Genomic DNA, 17,775 nt, shown 5'->3' with positions numbered 1-17,775 from the left:
GCACAACAGCTAAGAGATCGGGGTCCTTATTTGTACCTTCAAGATGTTTCTGCCTGCAGCCTTTTATTACTTTAGTAGTTCATTGCCATTTATCTTGCAGCTACTGGTGGCTCTGTTATTTAATCTGATTCATCAGACTGTGTTTATTTATTAACTGATCTGCAGGATTTTACAGATAAAACAATGTTCCAATCTGCCACAAGGGTTATAAATAAGTAGGTGGCGTTTTTGTGCCAGAAGTTTAACAAACAAACAAACAAACTCCTGTTTCTTTGGCAGAGTCATAGAATTACTGTAATTTCTCTAACCATCCAGATACTTGCAGGACTCCTGCCACGTCTTGCAGCACCCATTACAGAATTAAAAACAGAAAAGCGACAACCTTAAACCTCATTTTCTTCCTTTGCAGCACAGAACACAAACAGTTCACAGAATACAAACAGTGCACTTTGTAGGTTTGTGCGTTGTATCTATGTACACATGAAAAATGAAGGAAAAAGCACCTGTCTATGTGAATCCATGCAAATAAATTACTTACTAAATCAACGAAAACACAGATATGGGCACTGACATTGCATTTAGTTCTGAAAAAGATTAAATTCACGGTTACCTGCTCCAATTCTGTGTCCCAAGAAACATACATTGCACCACATCAAAGCTCTCCTCATATATTTCTCTTGGCTTACCTTTATTTCCTTCAATATAAGAGCTTCAAAGCTGGCAAAAGGCACCTGACACTCGTTTTTTAGTTTATATTAATGGCAATAGTGCTTTCATATCCCGCCCTCCCCATATATATTTGAAAATTTCAAGTGCAAAATTTGTGCATTTGCTCTGCGAGGCCACTGACCCGGGCATGCTGTCCTTGTCCCACACCAAGGTGTCCCAGTCCTCCAGCCACCCTTGGTGGAATTTCACACTGACTCCAAACAGTTAAGTACTATTCAAGTACTATTAAAAAAGGACTCTGATTAAACAGCACTCTGGTGGTGAAATAAACTAACAAAAAACGGGAAGTCCACAAAATAACCGGGTGTTTTATCACCTGGCTAGCTTCAAAAATTGCTTAAAGGCAGCCAGATTTACAGCAACTTACTTTTAAAGGAGGAGAAGCCCCGCAATGAGTAGTAGAGAGGGGACTTTGGAAAGGAGCCCCCTTCATGGTGATGCCTCCACACTATCTGGATGGGAGTGGGAACCAGGTTAGGACGGAGGTTAAACCTTAACTCTTATGTACCAGCTCTGTACTTTCCACTCCACTTCAGACCTTTTTACATTATATTAAAGGCGACTTGATAAGTGGAGCGTTAGTTGGTTCACACAACAAACCTTCCAAAACCTGCTTGTTGGCTTCTCTTAATTTTAACTCTTCCCCACAGACACAGCGAGGAGGGAAAAACAAAAGGCAGTTTAGGTTGGTCTGCTACTCCTCTCTTCCCTGTTCTGCCTGCTCCCTGTCAGTGCCACGGCTCAGCAGGAATTTAAGGAGGTGACTGGAGATTCACACATCATGGCAAGCCAAGCTCCGCAGCAACCGCCTGCCGATGGAGAGAGAAACAGCTCACACAGGCAGCGCAGGGTGTGGGTACCTCGGTGCAGATCAGGAATGCTGCTGGACAAACACTCCCTTGAGAAGAGCTTTTGTTTGGTTTGGGCTGTTTTTTGTTGGGTTTTTTTTTTTTCTTCCCTTCTTTGGGTAAAACAAATCTGGATGTTGGGCCAGATCGGTAGGTAGTATCAATGGAAGTAATATCTTAAATCAATTTATATCAGCTGCTTACAGTTTATATTTATTCCAAGCACAGCTCCCTTGCATAGCTTGCAGAAGCCCCTTAGCATTATAAACCCAATAGAATCTATGAGTTATTTGAAGCAAGCAGTGCCAAACATAGTCTTACCAGTTATTTTATACCATATAAACAGGAGACAGAGAGAATACATGACATTTAACTTTCACTACAGCACTAGATCCTATCCTTCTGCATAGAAACACCAAACAACCCCCCTTAACTCTAGCTCGTTTCTTCTTGTCCCGTGGCAATGTGTTCTACCGTCCCAACTACCTCCTCCTGCACAAGAAAAACTATTTAGCTTGGCATCTTTCAATTTTACGTCTAATATTAGGAGACACGAAGAACCTGCTCCAGTTTCCCTTCACGTAATTAAGATTTCCCTTTTCTTGTCACTATCAGAAAAAAAAGTTTTGGAAACCGACTATTAAGAGCAAGCTGTCATAAAGATAATAGCAACACGGGAGGAATAATATTGACAGCTCCTCTTTTCCCAACCACTGAAGTTGGGAGGTTTCACTTACTTTGATCAAGGCTAGCAAGTGAAGGGAACCTTGTTTCCAAAAACAGGTCAGGCTGTGAAACTAATGGGCTCCTTTGGGACATGAAAATTTTTATACATACTTCCCTCACTGCCCAAGAATCAGCGTGGCCCTTGCCTTTGCGTTCCCCTCGTAAAGATCTGCTTGTTCAAGCATGTGGTCTTGTCTCGTCTTGCAGAGATGTCAAATGAGGTCAAGCAGGAAAAGAGCTGACTGACTCCTTTTACCTATGCAGTTCTCCTATCTTCTCCTGTTGCTCTCTGCCTGACAACATATATATTTACATTACAGAGGAGCTCGAAATAAGGGTGGGACTTCTCAATCAGACAGTGCTGGGCCAAGCTGTGCCATGTATTTCAGAAAATCTCATAATACAGAGGAGCTCGAAATAAGGGTGGGACTTTTCTCAATCAGACAGTGCTAGGCCAAGCTGTGCCACGTACTTCGGAAAATCTCATATGCTAAAGGCTCCTCCAGGATGAAGCTTTTTTGGGCCAGCTCACTGATCCCAAATGCTTTTCCTGACACCCAGAGCTCTTACACCAGCTTCATTCAAGGCAAATAAACCTTCTACCATCAGGGCTGGACACACACCTCCTTTCCCCACCATACTCATCACGAACACTCATTGCTCTATGTTCAAAACTAGCCACAGTATTTGGCAAGGCAAGTCAGGAGGACCATTTTATACAAAAACAACTCTTAGCACAACAAAAATTAACAGTAAAGCTATATTTTTAAAGGTGATGGGATCCCTTAACTCTCCAAGACATGAATCTGAGATACTGGACAGCTTCTGTTCTAGAGCAAACCTCTACATCAAGTGTCTATATCAGGGCTGGACAAACACCTCCTTTCCCCACCATGCTCATCACACTTGCGGTGTTCATTGCTCTATGTTCAAAACTAGCCACAGTATTTGGCAAGGGAAGTCAGGAGGACCATTTTATATGAAAACAACTCTTAGCACAACAAAAATTAACAGTAAAGATATATTTTTAAAGGTGATGGGATCCCTTAACTCTCCAAGAGATCAATCTGAGATACCGGACAGCTTCTGTTCTAGAGCAAACCTCTACATCAAGTGTCTATGTCTGACACCGAAGCTAGATCAATTTTTTCTGGGTAATAAAATGCAGTAATTCTTGTTAGACTCAAAATCTTTCCTAGCTGTATGGGTTTTTCGTTTTTTGGGGGGATTTTTTGTAACACAAAACATAAATAATGGCACTTCCAGAGCACTTCTAAAAACCCAGGATTTTTTAGGTTTGCTCAGTGAGGAGAATGAGAAGGCAGGGAGGGAGGGAAAGATTTGGGGGTTTAGGATGGAGGGTTTTTTGGTGCGATTAGTTTCGCACTATAAGCCCTGGATAGATTGAGAAACTGTTATCATGGCTGAAAGGGAGGCAGACAAAATGAAAGGAAATTAAATATGGGTGTGAAATTAAACCAAAAGGAAAAAAAAGAAAAGACGGAAAGAAAAAGCAACTGCTTGGGCTGAAAGTAAAGACAGAAAAGCTGGAGAACACAAAACAGAGGACTCTAAACATCAAGAAGTACTTTAAAAAGGTTTCCTGTGAAAACAGGGAATTTCGGAAAGTCTGAACATATTTAACTCCATTCCCTGACAGAAAAAAGAAACAAACCAAAAATTCATATTGAAGGTTCCACTAGGCTATTCAAAGGAGGTCTCAGAGCTCTGAATCAAGAGTGGAAGAGCGTAAAACAACTCAATTCTCAATATCTAAGAGAAGAAAACCCTTTTTCTAATTTTCTTACATATATCTTTTTTTCCTTTGTGTGTAGAGTGTTGTAACTGAGTCAGCAGACAGGGATTTAGTACATCTGCATTCATTTCTATCTGGAACACTGATGACTTGAATGCCTTTGACAAGTCATTTTTTGTCAATATTCCAGGTTTATCCTCTGCAGAAGGCGGTTGGGCAGTAAACCTCGCTTGTCTTCTTGTCTTGGACAATCTGAGAAATTACTGTCTCTCATGATAAGTTATATATTACCTTCCTTTCACCAATGGTGCCATCCTATGCAAGGAACTGTACACCAGCCAGGTTGAACTAGTCCTGGACTTCACGTTGATCAAGGCAGAAATCTCATGCATCTCAACCAAAATGGTACTTGCAGATGAAGTTGGCTCATCGTTAGCCCTTGGGACAAACGCATTGCTTGTAGAAGACTAATGATATGAACATAATGGATACATTTTTCACAATATAGCTAACGTCGACATTTTACTGTGGCACATAAAAGTCAAACAAAGCACTTTTCTTGGTAGATGATCTATTTGTTGAAGCTGAGCAGCTTTATTCCAAGAAAACACGCCAAAAATCCATCCTTTGATGCTGCTCAATGAAAATGCAGCTATGGATACTGAGACAGACCTGATCCAACAGTGTTATCTGACCCCACATCAGATACGATGCTATGCTTTCCTTCATCTCCAGCTCCTGAAGTCAGTTGACCAGAGAGAAAAGTCAACCTTCCTTGTTTTCTCCCTCACTCATGAAATAAAAATCATAAGGTAAATAAAAAGACCAATTTATCGCCTTTCAATGTCCTCATTTGGAAGTGTTTATAATCTGGTGGATCCAGATTCATGATTTTTTATTTCTGGGGTTAGAAACACATCAATAGGGTAAATTCTGAGGAATCATGCCAACATCAATGGCATTTCTTCACATTAGTACAACTAAAATTGGTATGAAAAGCTCGGTCATTTTGTTCAAAAACACCTTCATGAATCACCTATTTTTCTACTGGAGATTTCCCACTCTCCTGCTGTTTTAAAAATCCAGTGGAGTTAAGATGAGTTTCTCCCTAAAAGTGTTCTTACTTATGCCTTAAATCATCTCATTGTTCCATCCTGGTGGTTCATAGGAAGAAAGCAAATATTAGATACGAATTACAGAATAAAGAGCCTTCTACAAAAGACATCACTCTATTAGGAGCACATTCTAAGTGGCACGTTCAATGTGCATTTAATTTTCATTTACAGTATGTATTCTATACCCAGTACGCTGCCTGTATCAGTTTTTGTTTTCATAACCTATTCCTGACACCTAACAAGAACTGGGAGTGCTGCTCCAGGATTTGGCAAGAAGGAACAGGTTGTGGATGAGCAGGTTTCTCTGACTCACCTACACGGATCAAGAAGGAAAAATAAAAGGGAGAGGGTGGAGATTGGGGGAGGGTGGCTGGGGGAGAGCGAGGAGTGACGTGTTCCTTTGGATGCGGTGTGTAATGCAGCTGGCAGCCCGCCTGCTCGCGGTGCCACAGAGTTCCAGACATGCCAGTCCAGCTGACTCAGCTCTTCGGAAGAAGGAAAAGGAAGGGAGAAATTTCAACAAATGTTTCTGACATCCGAGGGACGGGGATAGCTGGGCTCTCCTCGAGGATTTTCGAACCTGCCTTTCGCACCAGGGACTCAAGCGGTGTCCCCGAAGAGGTATCAGAGAGAGGTGCTCCCTCGATAACCTTGTACAGAACTCCTCATGCTCGTATCAAATCGTGCCTCTGTGGTTGCTGGAAAATTCAGTGGCACAGCTTCATCCCACAAAGCAGAAACGTCAGGCCTTTCCTAGCCAAGGCTAGCTGCTCTCAGACAAGCCACTGTCTCCAAGGAGACGAGCAAAATGCATGCACACGAAGGGTATCCAAGTGAGAGAGAGTCTATGGCCCGTGTCACTTCTCTATATAAAAATTTCATCATCAGATTCTCGCTGTGTATCCTTTGCATGTGATTTATTTTCTAGAAAGAGCTTAAAGCCCTTCAATTGCCTGGGCTCTGCCTACCCGTGAGACCAGCTGTATCCCAGGACGCAGTACCATGTCACAGGCAGCTCAGAACAGCCCTGGTCCTCTTTGGCTGGGGGAGACTCTGTCCTGTCCCAGACCTCCACTCCAAACTGAAGAGGCAGGAGGAACAAAGTCCACGTTTCCCAGTAAAAGGAATAGAAACGCAGGCTAACGCCCAGGCTGTCAAAGCCCCTAATTCTCACTGAAATCAAGCAGTCCTCAATGCTTTTGGAGATAAGGGCCACAGTGAACTGGTCCCAAACCAGCACTGGGATGAGCTGATCTTAATTTTCTGGTCAGGATCCTCACCACGGGCTCTTGACCATTTCAGAGCCCATGAAAGCATTCACGTCGGTCTGGCTGGAAGAGAGGGACACGTGCTTGGAGAGCACATTCTCCCATCTTTAATACAGAGTAGCTGCCTCTCTGGGCAGGAGTCATCTCAGGGCAGCAGCATCCCAGGGAACTCTGTTGCCTGACATGGAAAATCCTACTGAATTAAACTGCCCCACTGGTCCTTCAGTGCTTCCCACAGAGGCACAGCGACTCTTGCATATTTAATATAAAAAGAATGAACAGCCTTTAGGTAGAGGCTTTTCCGCAGCGCACAGATAACTGTGTGGATGGGGAACGTCCCAGCCAGGTGCTCTTTGTCAAAGTTTCAATAGGCAGGGCCTCACCAGCATTTCTCCAGCTTCAGGAATGAAGATAGAGATCTGGTGTCTCTGTTGCAAGGCACAGAGGGAACTTGGGGCACCCTGTCTGAAATCAACACAGGGCAAGTTATGCAAAACATGTGTGCAACTGGCATCTCTTGTGTAATCCTGGCTGTAATCAACCTCTCCAGAAAGGAAGGAGGGGCAGAGGGTGGAGAAAGTTCACACTTAGATCAAATAGAAAATGGGAAAATATCCAGAGAGCTTTAGTCAGGTAAAAACACGGTTCCCTCTCATGGGAAACCTCCAGGACAAGTTTCCTTGAACTTCATACAGGGTTATAAATAGGAGGAGAGTCACACAGAGTTCAGTACAGGTTCACTGTAAAAAAAAAAAAAATAAAAATCTAGACGTTCTCATTTTCCTTCTTGAGTGATATCCATCAATATCTTAGCTGTAAGCCAATTCATAATTACAGGTTGCTGAGAGCTCAGGAGAATACATCAGCAGCAGCTTTCTTCAGCTCTGCTATGGCATGGTGTTAACTGGGTTATTTTTTCCCCCTTTAGTTTCTCTTGACTTCCTTTCCAGATGGCAAAAATACCTCTCTTGCACCTTAAAGCACTCATATATTATCAAAAACGTCAGTGGCTGTTCTCCATTTCGCACTGCCCCATAAACCAGCTCGGAGATAGCAGTGAAAGATGGCCTTAAACCACCGTTTGATTCCAAGCTCAAACTTTCTCAAGCTGAAAGGTTTCACATACTCCTTCAAGAACCGACAGAGGCCAGCTCCAAATGCTAGATCTCCTTTCCTCAGAGGCACTATGCAAAAGCTTTTTGCCCTTGAAAAGAATTTTCTCAGGAGAAAAAAATAAATATGTTTTTCCTCCTTAGAGCTGCTGTGGTATTTTGCTGCTCAAACCGAGTACGTGCAAGAAGTGGTCTTGATTTTTCTGAGACACAGCTTCATCAAGTCAAACCCATGTTTTCATCTCAAGTGCAGAAGAAAGCTCTCAGTCACCTCTTGGCTCTCTGTTCTACAAAAACCACTGCAGCTACCTCAGAAGGCTGCCTCTGCAGCAGGAGAACTGAGGACTCCACGTCCCTCAAGGTTATTCTGTCGCAATGAGACACCCACCTCCCAAAGACGGTCTGGAGCCTGGCTCTGCAACGCCTATGTTTACAGCTGCTCCTTAAATTCTGGTTTTCTATGTACATATTTGTATGTACGAGCATAAAAATACTGGATTTGTGAAACAACCCCTGACAACAAGGAAAACAAGACCAAAAGAGGCCTCTATAGCTTGAACTTAAAGGAGCAAAGGACTACACATCTTTAAATATCTAAGCTACTAGTAGTTCTGGTTGATAAAGACAAGTGATTCACACAAAGCTACCTTGGTGCTCAGGGATCTGAATTTGCAAATTGGGCCTCATAGGGTTTTTTCCCTATTTCGTTTCCCCATCACTGAAAAACGGATAACGAGGCAACAACACAAACCCACTTCACACAGGATTTGGGCTGATGAAATAAGATAGGGTTCATAAAAAAAACAAGATGCAAAAATTGCAGGCTAAGTAGTAAGTCTTTTAGCATTATTAATAATCACCTCACTATTGTGTCTAAGATAATCACGCCGGTATCAGGGTATAATACCTCAGTGGTTACCGTAACAATACAAAGTTATTATTCCTTCCACTTGGTAATTATCTCATTTCACTACTGCACAAAGGCTAAGTAAAACTAAGGAGATAATATGCAACGCTGTGCAGCAGGGGCACCAGCAGTGCTGGAATACTCTGCTACGTACTCACACGACCCTCATCGCGGCAACACGCGTGTGCCTTCGATCATACGTGCATCCTGCCATCATGACAAGATCGAGAAGTGCTCTTATTTCCATTTCACTGACAGGCAACTGAGGCAGAGATGAGGTTAAGGAGTCTGCATCTGTACTGCCCCACGTTTCCAAATCATGATATGACTTTTACAATTTACGTCCCTCATGAATGAGTGAATACGAGTAGCAAAAAATTCAAAATTCATAATATAAAAAGAGATGAGAGGACTGGAAGATAAAGACAGACTAGAACAGAATCAACACCAGACGTATGACTACAGCCTATCACGGTGTAAACTGAGCACAGGAACTACTCCCAGTCACAGAAGACAGTGTTAGGAAGAGCAATAATCTGCAGCAAAAGAAAGGACAGTTTAGGTTAAATATCAGGATGAGAGTTACAGCGATAAAAAGCAGATGGGAAGTGGAACTGTCTCCCTAGGGAGGCGAGAGAAAAACAGTCTCTCTGTTTAAAAAACAGGTTAGGCATGCTGTTTAGAAGGACTGCTCCTCTATATGCAGCAGTCTTAGGCACATTCATCTGGTTTTTTTTTTTGATGCCAGAGAAATCCCTCATATAGCACTGTGGCAGAATAAAAGCCCAGAGGAAGAAGTCACTGTCTCATTTGCTCCTCCAAAGCAGGATGGCTGGCATAAGAACTGGCATCACCCAGCAGTGGAGAAGTCAGTCCATTTTCTCTCCAAATAGCATCCCAGGTGCTTTGTTCTGGTTGTAGGTGGCCTGAGGCTACACAAAGAGGGACAGAATCTGGCTGATGATGCCAGGATGTGAATCGCTAATGTGGAGGGGAGACAGAAAACATGCAGAAAACTGGACATCAGCAGTCCTGTCCCAAACACACACTTCCATCTTGTCGCAGAAGAAGCCCATGCAGAAGAAAAGAACTGGTCAAAATTAATGAGGGGCATTCCCCTGTGTATCTGACAGCATGCTGACACTGTCTAAGCAAGAACCTTGCTACCCTTAAGTATTGGGGTGCTATATCACCACCTGGATGAGGTGACACCAGGTTCAGGAAAGGGCAAAGGACACCCTGACATCTTTTTGTGAGCACCACGTAACATTGCAGAACTGAAATCTGCCCTGGGGAAACTTTCCCTCACGGTGAAGCTGCAGTGTTGGGCTGTTAGTACTCTTCCCCATTTTGGGGTGCAGGATCTCTCGTCTTAACACAAGACTTGTCTTTGTCAGGAGTCAGAAAAAAAAAAGAAGAAAAAAAAAAAGAAAAAAAAAGAAAAAAAAAGAAAAAAAAAGAAAAAAAAAGAAAAAAAAAGAAAAAAAAAGAAAAAAAAAGAAAAAAAAAGAAAAAAAAAGAAAAAAAAAGAAAAAAAAAGAAAAAAAAAGAAAAAAAAAGAAAAAAAAAGAAAAAAAAAGAAAAAAAAAGAAAAAAAAAGAAAAAAAAAGAAAAAAAAAGAAAAAAAAAGAAAAAAAAAGAAAAAAAAAGAAAAAAAAAGAAAAAAAAAGAAAAAAAAAGAAAAAAAAAGAAAAAAAAAGAAAAAAAAAGAAAAAAAAAGAAAAAAAAAGAAAAAAAAAGAAAAGAAAAAAAAGAAAGAGGTTGGGGGGAAAAAGATGATGCCCAGTCCTGAGAGAGATTCATGAGGCTGGTACACAGCACATCTCGCCAGAACCACTTCTCCTGTTACTCCGTCTTATCTGTTGGAAACAGATCTCCTGGGCTGAGCAGTCAAAGATTGATCCATAACTGCCGCAGATAAGAATAGGAATCTTTATGGAATTTCAAGGCTTCTAAAAGTCCAACAAGGAAAAAGTGAACACACGCTGCTTTGGGTGGAACTATAACTTTTCATGAGTTCCCCCCGAAAGCAAAACCCAAATGTACTTTTTCTGGAAAGATCGTAATCCTACAGAATCTTTAAATCAAAGATGGTTTCTCAGTGATAATTATTGTCTGTAGAAAAGGCTTAGCATGACTGAGCTTGTACACTGAGATAATTCTGAGCACGTAAGAGATGATCTTTTCATATAGCTGATGCTAATGCTTGTCACAGTAGTGCTCTGGAGATGAAGAGGACCCCACCACTTCAAGGATCAGGTTCAGATGGGGCTTTAGTGAAGCATGGGATGCAAGTTGGCTCTACAGAGGATTAAATTTTAAATAAGGATGCCTAGGGGATGAAAGATCTGGCATACCAAACTCCTACCCTTGTACACATTTTGATCTTACCTTCCAAAAATGCACAGACAAACAATATGGAAAGCAGAATACCAGAGGTTTTAGACACTCTACAACACAGAGCGAAGGCCTCTAGGTACTGGAAGCTTTAATGAGAAAGCAGAGCTGCTGCAGAACTGTGTACATGCTAATAACAGTTTGGAACCTGGAGTCCGATAAGAAAAAACACAAAATGATTTTGTGACGAGGTTAATTCCACTGAGTTTAACTGAAACAGCATAAGAAAACCTGGGAGGAAGAGCCAGTCTGCCTGATTAAACAGAGCTCTAAGTATCAGATCAACAGAATAAATGCCCACCGGCTCATCACGACCGAGGGAAGATGCTGTTTGCTAACCTATTTGCAGGACTGGGATTTGTATGCAAAACATCCCCTCCACCCCTTCACATACTTGCTTCATTTTTCACAGACAGTATCCTACTTGTTCACATTTACATTTTTTTTCCCCCCTGTTCACAATGCATTTGAGTCAGTCCAGCTCAGAGTGTAATGAGAATTTCAGGTCCCAAGATTCTTCTAATTATGATGTTCCCACCTTCAAAAACGGTTACAGAGCAGATACCGGGCCTTTTGAGAGGAGAGATGTTAATAGTGGTCAAAGTGTCTTCAAGGTGAAAAAAGCAGTTTAAAACATTGACTCTTTATTATTTTTAATAACCATCCTTGCTGCTGTTTCAATGACTCTCTCTGGCTTTTGACAGGCACAGCGTTGTGTTTTTAGCACTGTGCTCGCTCATCCAATTTTTCACCTGGACCTAGACCCTCACGGGTGGAATGACTCTCCCAAACGTGTCCTGACTCAGGCACGTCGTCAGAGTTTGGATCCAGGTTCCTTCTGCCTCTGAGCACAGTTGGGAACACAGATATCTCCTGTCAGTTCTGCTGACACAGCCATTCGATTGCAGGCGTGTAGGACATCTCGAATGGCTCACTACCTCTCAAGAGGAGCTGAGGATAAAGTCCTTACAGAGAAGAAGAGATAAGAAAGAAAGACTCTCAAATGAAGAAACACAGAAAGAGTTACCAAACTACCTTTCCATGAACGGGGCATTTTCCTTTTTAATTATACATGCCTTTTATCTTGTGCACTGTACATAGTTTGCTAAGATTGTGCTTTTGGGAGTTTTTGCCTAAGCCTTTCTTTTCAAAACAAATGCTTCACTGCTCTTCTTTTGCAAATAAAATGATGCCATTAGTTCAATGCTATTGAAGAGCTGGGCAGTAACAAACAATGTGCAGCAGCAATGCAAGAAGAAGAGGGGGAGGAAAAAGCAAGTATTTGTTAAAAGCAGAAAAGGGAAGAAAAAGCATTTTCTAACCAGGAAAGAAGTAGCTTGGAAGCAAATTTTAAAATGTGTTGTGAGGAAAAGCTTCCGTGACAGGAAAAAATAATGATCTGACTACCCATTTTTAAGGAAGAAATAAACAGTAAAACTGCTTTCGTATATGAATAACACTTACATACTCCCACAGCAAGGGAACATGATTGAAGTTGCCAAGATAAAGAGAAAAATCAGGAAGTTCCAGAATTAAGGTTGCCTGAGAAGGCTTCTCGTAGCCAGTTTGTGTGTATGCATGATGAGACAGTCTTTTAATCACAAAATAATTTGCTCACAGGGCCATTCTTGCTTAGTGCAAAGAATGGATGGATGGTGCTCACTTAATGAAAACCCATTCTGTGCTTTGTTTTCCCCTTAGCAAGTGATCCTATCCCTCATTTACGGCTTACTGCCCAAGGCCCGCTCGGAAAACTAATGCACTAATGTTTTCTATGGGCTCTTCCAGATTACTCATCATTGCAGCCTTGACTTTTTTAAGAACTATCAAAGCATTTATGTTTACAATAGCATTATGAGAGGAGGGCTGACTTGGCTCCATTTTAGACACAGGAGAAATTCATGTCAAAACAGAACTGCCAATTTTACGTGCTCATTTGAGGATGCCTGGCTTTTCAGGGTAAAACAGCACCAGGTTGTACGTCATATCTTTCAGAGTATGAAGGTCAACATCAACTATCAGATTTGTCTATCAGATCAACCTTAAAACTCCTGGGTTTTGTTCATTAATTGCCTACAGTAGAATTCCTCTCATCTGTTTTCTATCTGCCTTTGTCTCATTGTGCAATTCTAGAGATGCTGGAGAAGATGGGCACGTCTCAAGGTGAGACAGCAGGTACTCTGTGCCTGCCGTCAGGAGATTGGGTTGTGTCTGCATGTTTTCCTCTTTAAAAAACAGCAAAAGCTAGGCAAGGTGAAGCCAAGCCCTCCTGGTTTGTCAAGTGCATCCTGCAGGAGGGGGCTACCAACTTTTGCCTCAGCCCTCCACAGCCTATTCCTATACTCATGTCCTAGAAGCCCACTTGGACACATCCACTGTATAATCTGTGTTGCAGAACTATGGAGTTAATTCTGAAAACAACATCTGAAAGTCCTGTAAGTACCTTGAGGCTCATGCCCACTCTTAGTGTAATTCTGTGCATGAATTTCTCCCCAGGCGTTATCCTACTGATGTCCTGAAGGCATCATTATATTCCTGAAATCAAAGAAGCTGCATGTGGGAGGAAAATATAGACACAAAGTTCATTAGAACTCCATATGTCAGTAAAAGGTAAATAATCACAGGAGTAAATCACTGCAAGATAAGTCCTTAATTATTTAGGGTTAAACAGCAGCAGCATTACAGATGCGAAGTAATATTTTGTTAACCAGTCACCCTGGGAACACTTATATAGAAAGATATTATTCTGCACAAGAAAGGAAGGCAAAATGTGGATTGTGATGCTTGGAAACATTTTCAAATAAGTAGGAAATAATATTTAAAAGCATGAAGAAAAAACATCTATCCAAAGAAAAAAAAAAAAAAAAAAGAAAGAAGCTGTCACAAATTATTATTTTTTAAAGTTAATAGTAGTTTCAGCTATTTCAAGTATCTCCGAGATGCTTCTGCTAATTTCTCTTTGCAGTTACATTTCCTTATTTTTTCACCTTTCCTGTCTTACTGTATAAAAACTCTGCACAGAAGCGCAAGAAAAATTGACTAACTGGCTGTAGTGAGAAAGTGTAACTGACTAAGTGGTGACACAAAGTGCTTTCAAATCCATAGATCAAACTATCTTGGAGGGGAAAAAAAAAAGATATTAAAAAATTCTTCAATTTCTTTCTTGCATACTCTGCCTTCCATAAAAAAAAAATAGTACTTTAAAACCTTCTTTGGAAGGAAAAAAGAGTGGATTTTTTTGATTAACAGCACTCTCTTATTTAAGGAGGAAAAGGACATACAACATGAAAAAGGAAATTGGTCTTGCATTTATGAAATCATGTGCCAGATTCTCAGATGGTGCAAACCAGCAGTGCTTTCCTTGCTTAGGGGATGGGTGTAATTCCAACCTATTCCAGCTGACGATATGATCTGAAGAGCTTTCCTCTTCTAAATATAAAAAAATACACAGACTCACCTCAGTTTAGACATTAAGTGTACCAGAATGAAACTGGGTTGAAGTCTTATATTTCGAAATAGTTTTCAACCCCTTCTTTGCATATTTTATACGAAATCCTGTTTTACTGTCAAAACTAGCAGAAGATGTGAATGTTTGATGAAGTCTACTAGATTTGCTAGACCTTCATGGTCTACTCATGGACTTCGATGCGTGCTTTATTAAAGCAGAACATGCTTGCCTATTACACTGATACGAAACCATTTAAAATCTCTAACATCTACCCATCTTCTCCATGAAGCACATTCATGTACGTATGCATAAACCAACCAAGCTCGCCTACGTGACAGGGACAGAAAGTCACCGTAGCTCCCATACTCACGTTCAGATTGGCATTTCACCTTCGTGTAGGTGGGAGCCAGATTTTAGGGCAATATTTCAGGTTAATTCTTCATCTGTGAGTGCTACCCCAAGAATTTTCTTGGAGAGTATTGTGGGAGCCCTCTGCTGAAAACTGTTGTAACTGACCGCTTAGAGGGGTGAAACTTTCCCCCCTGAAAACAAAATGTAAAATTACAAATTTTAAGTCAGTTTGGGAAGGAGCTCCAGAGGAACCCGTGTGTTTAAGCAGCTTAGGTGCCTTCTGAAAGTCCCACACCTTTCCATTTCATCTCCATGCAAAAAGCAGAAACAGTCATGTACTTTCCACACAGGAAGAACGAACAATCTCTACCAATGACTGTATCTAGGTAACAAAATCCATATTCATATTATGAAAACAATCTTTAACCACAATGTTCGTGTATTGTGATGTGGGCTACTTTATGTCACAACTCTCTTTTGTATTTTAATTGTGAATATTTTTATTGTGTTTTCTTTTTTACGAAATTTCAAGTTGAAACTACAGCTATGGTCAGATATGTGAAAATTACAACTCACAGTTCCACAGACATTTTCCCTTCTGACTTTCAGATCTAATCTTCCCAGCTGACAACTCTCAAGCAGTTCTCTCTCAGCCTAGTCCCACACTTGCACACTCCCTTGGAAGCTCATGCTTTCTGTCAGCAGTACTTTTGCAGAAATACAACCTCCTGCCTACTCCAAAGTTGACCCGGAGAAGCTTATCCTTTTTCATTCCTGGAAATGTCAAGGCAACTCCAATATCCTAAGACCAACCTAATGCTCATAAAACAGAAACCTCTACTGAAAGAAGAAATGAGTACAAAGAGCCAGGAAGCTCCATAATTACATTTTCACATGCAGAGTTTCTGTCTGTGGCTGCACTTCAACCACTGTGTTTCAGCAGTCACACATTTGTTAACACCTCGAAAAAGTTCATCTGTAATGCTGTCACTTGTATGCAGCCCAATTATCTCTGCTCATTCAACAATGAAAAACACAGTCTCCTATAAATGGCCTGGACACAGAGTTGAACATCCTAGGAGATAAAAAGCGCAGGAAGTTAAGATCTTGCTCCAGAGTCCTACACAAATGAGTTGGTGGGCAGAATGCAGCCCCTTGGTGTAGCTTACAGGGACCAGAAACACATCTGATCCTGATCATCAGGGCTACCAATGTGACTACTAACGTGCAGTTACACGATGGGCATTTCTTTAGAACATATCAAGAAGACTTGATACGTGATACTATCAAGTAGCAAAGCAACCCAATTTCTCTTGGCCACCTTCTGCTCTAGGGTGAATGCTGTGGCTGCCATGAATTAGGACTTCACAGCAAGATGTAACTGAACCAAAAGTGCAATTAGAAGGTTTTTGAAAGGTGAACAAGTATGAACTCCACCAGCATATGGCATTTGTTAGATGAAGAAATGGGTATGAACTGCAAAGCAGGCTTCCAAGAGCACACAGTTATTCTTTTCAATCTTTGGAATTTCACAGCCACTTTGGGGCTGAGAGTGTCAAAACAATCTGCCAGTGAAGCCTGGATACACCCAAGGAGACATTCAAAGGGAAATGCGATAGCATCAGCAGAGGAGTTCAGTTACACAAAAGGAGAGGTGTGGCTGAACCACAACTTTTCTGATTCATATCAAGGCTTTCCCAAAGTTCAGAGCTTCGGTATCTGAAGAGGATGGTACAGACCCAGAGCCACCAGGAACACAGTTATTTTCACAACCTGCTTCCCTTGAACAGTAACAACAAAGGAAAAAACAAGAGGTAAGAGAAGACAAGGTGGGCTCACCAGAGTGCGTCCTGAGGTGTCCTGTGAGGGCGTCCCTCCGTCGGCAGGCGTAGCTGCAGAAGGGACATTTGAACGGTTTCTCCCCAGAGTGCAACTTGATGTGCCTCAACAGATTCCCCTTTTGGGTAAAAGAAGCTCCACATTGGTTACAGTGGAAGGGGCGTTCACCTGGAAGGGAAATGGATGGAAGAGAGCTGTCAAGAAACACTGGAAGATGCATGGAAGCTGTTATCCCACTCTTTCTAACATAGGCAAGGTCCCCACCCACCATCATCTCACAGCACTTGCTAAAGTCAGAGGCTGTTTCTTTTGTGCAAAAGGCAAAGCCTCCAATAGTGATTTGGGGCTCTTGATTTCTGCAGCATCAGCTTGAGGTGATTAACAGCCAGATTTTCATAAAGCTCTCCACCCCAGAGGTTTTATCCATCATAAAACATGAGCTCTGCCCAAAATTTAGATCCATCATTGTGGTTTTGTAGTATTTCTCTCTACGGTTTTCTACTTATTTTTAGTATAGGTCCAATCCACATGAGTATTTAGAATTCATCGTAACAATTGGACTCAGAAGGTAAGGTCTTTGCTTCAAACCAGACCTTTTTCTTACATTTACTTTAATTGAAATCCCTTTTTAAAGGCTGCTTTGTGTTGCTAGAGTGGTACGAAGGGAATCAATGCAAGTGAGGATCAGGCTCAAACTTTGGGCAGTAGCACACACTAAGAAAAATCTTACACCATTAAACTGTGAAATGAACAAACTTGTGTTTAAGTACAACTAACTGAAAAGACTATTTGATGAAAAAGAAAATATTATCAGAAAATTGACATATTACCCTCTTCCCTTCACTCCATGCATTCACACACACACACGCAGAACTTGTTTTGATGCTAATCCTTCATATTTGCCCTGGACAGGGGGAATTGGGTCCATAAAGACAAATGCCCTTTTTTTTAAAAAAAAATATTATTTAGAGGAAAACCCCTGACAAACTCACACAGGTTTTGTGAAATATTCTCCAAACCATATTCTATGTTAACATTTGTTGAGGATACTCAGTCTGTTCCAGCATTCTTGGGCAGGCAGTCAGCTCTAATCATCTACTTCTGTCCCACCAGGTACAGTGCAAATCAAGAGGGCACAAGCATCTAATTGTGCTGGCCACTCACCCAAGCACTTGACTGCAACTGGGCTCTAGATGTTGAAGTGTTTTTACCAGCTATGGCCCCAGTTCAACAAGGTCTTGAACATCAGATTTGAGACGTATGCAGTCTCATTCATTTT

General features: G+C 41.4%; 1 protein-coding gene across 3 annotated transcripts in view; it reads right to left on the bottom strand.

Annotated features, from left to right (window-relative positions):
* Window positions 1–17,775, bottom strand: part of IKZF2 (IKAROS family zinc finger 2) — a 111,463-nt gene that overhangs the window by 22,048 nt on the left and 71,640 nt on the right. For all 3 annotated transcript variants that reach the window (XM_014951958.1, XM_014951960.1, XM_014951959.1), the window contains one exon: window positions 16,497–16,664. In XM_014951958.1, coding sequence (XP_014807444.1) covers window positions 16,497–16,664 — 168 coding nt within the window. The remainder of the gene's footprint in view (window positions 1–16,496; window positions 16,665–17,775) is intronic.

Source organism: Calidris pugnax, unplaced genomic scaffold (genome assembly GCF_001431845.1).
Source record: "Calidris pugnax isolate Ruff unplaced genomic scaffold, ASM143184v1 scaffold179, whole genome shotgun sequence".
In the NCBI taxonomy this organism is placed as follows: Eukaryota; Metazoa; Chordata; class Aves; order Charadriiformes; family Scolopacidae; genus Calidris; species Calidris pugnax.
Note: the sequence above shows the minus strand (reverse complement) of the source record. Positions and strands in the feature narration are given on the sequence as shown.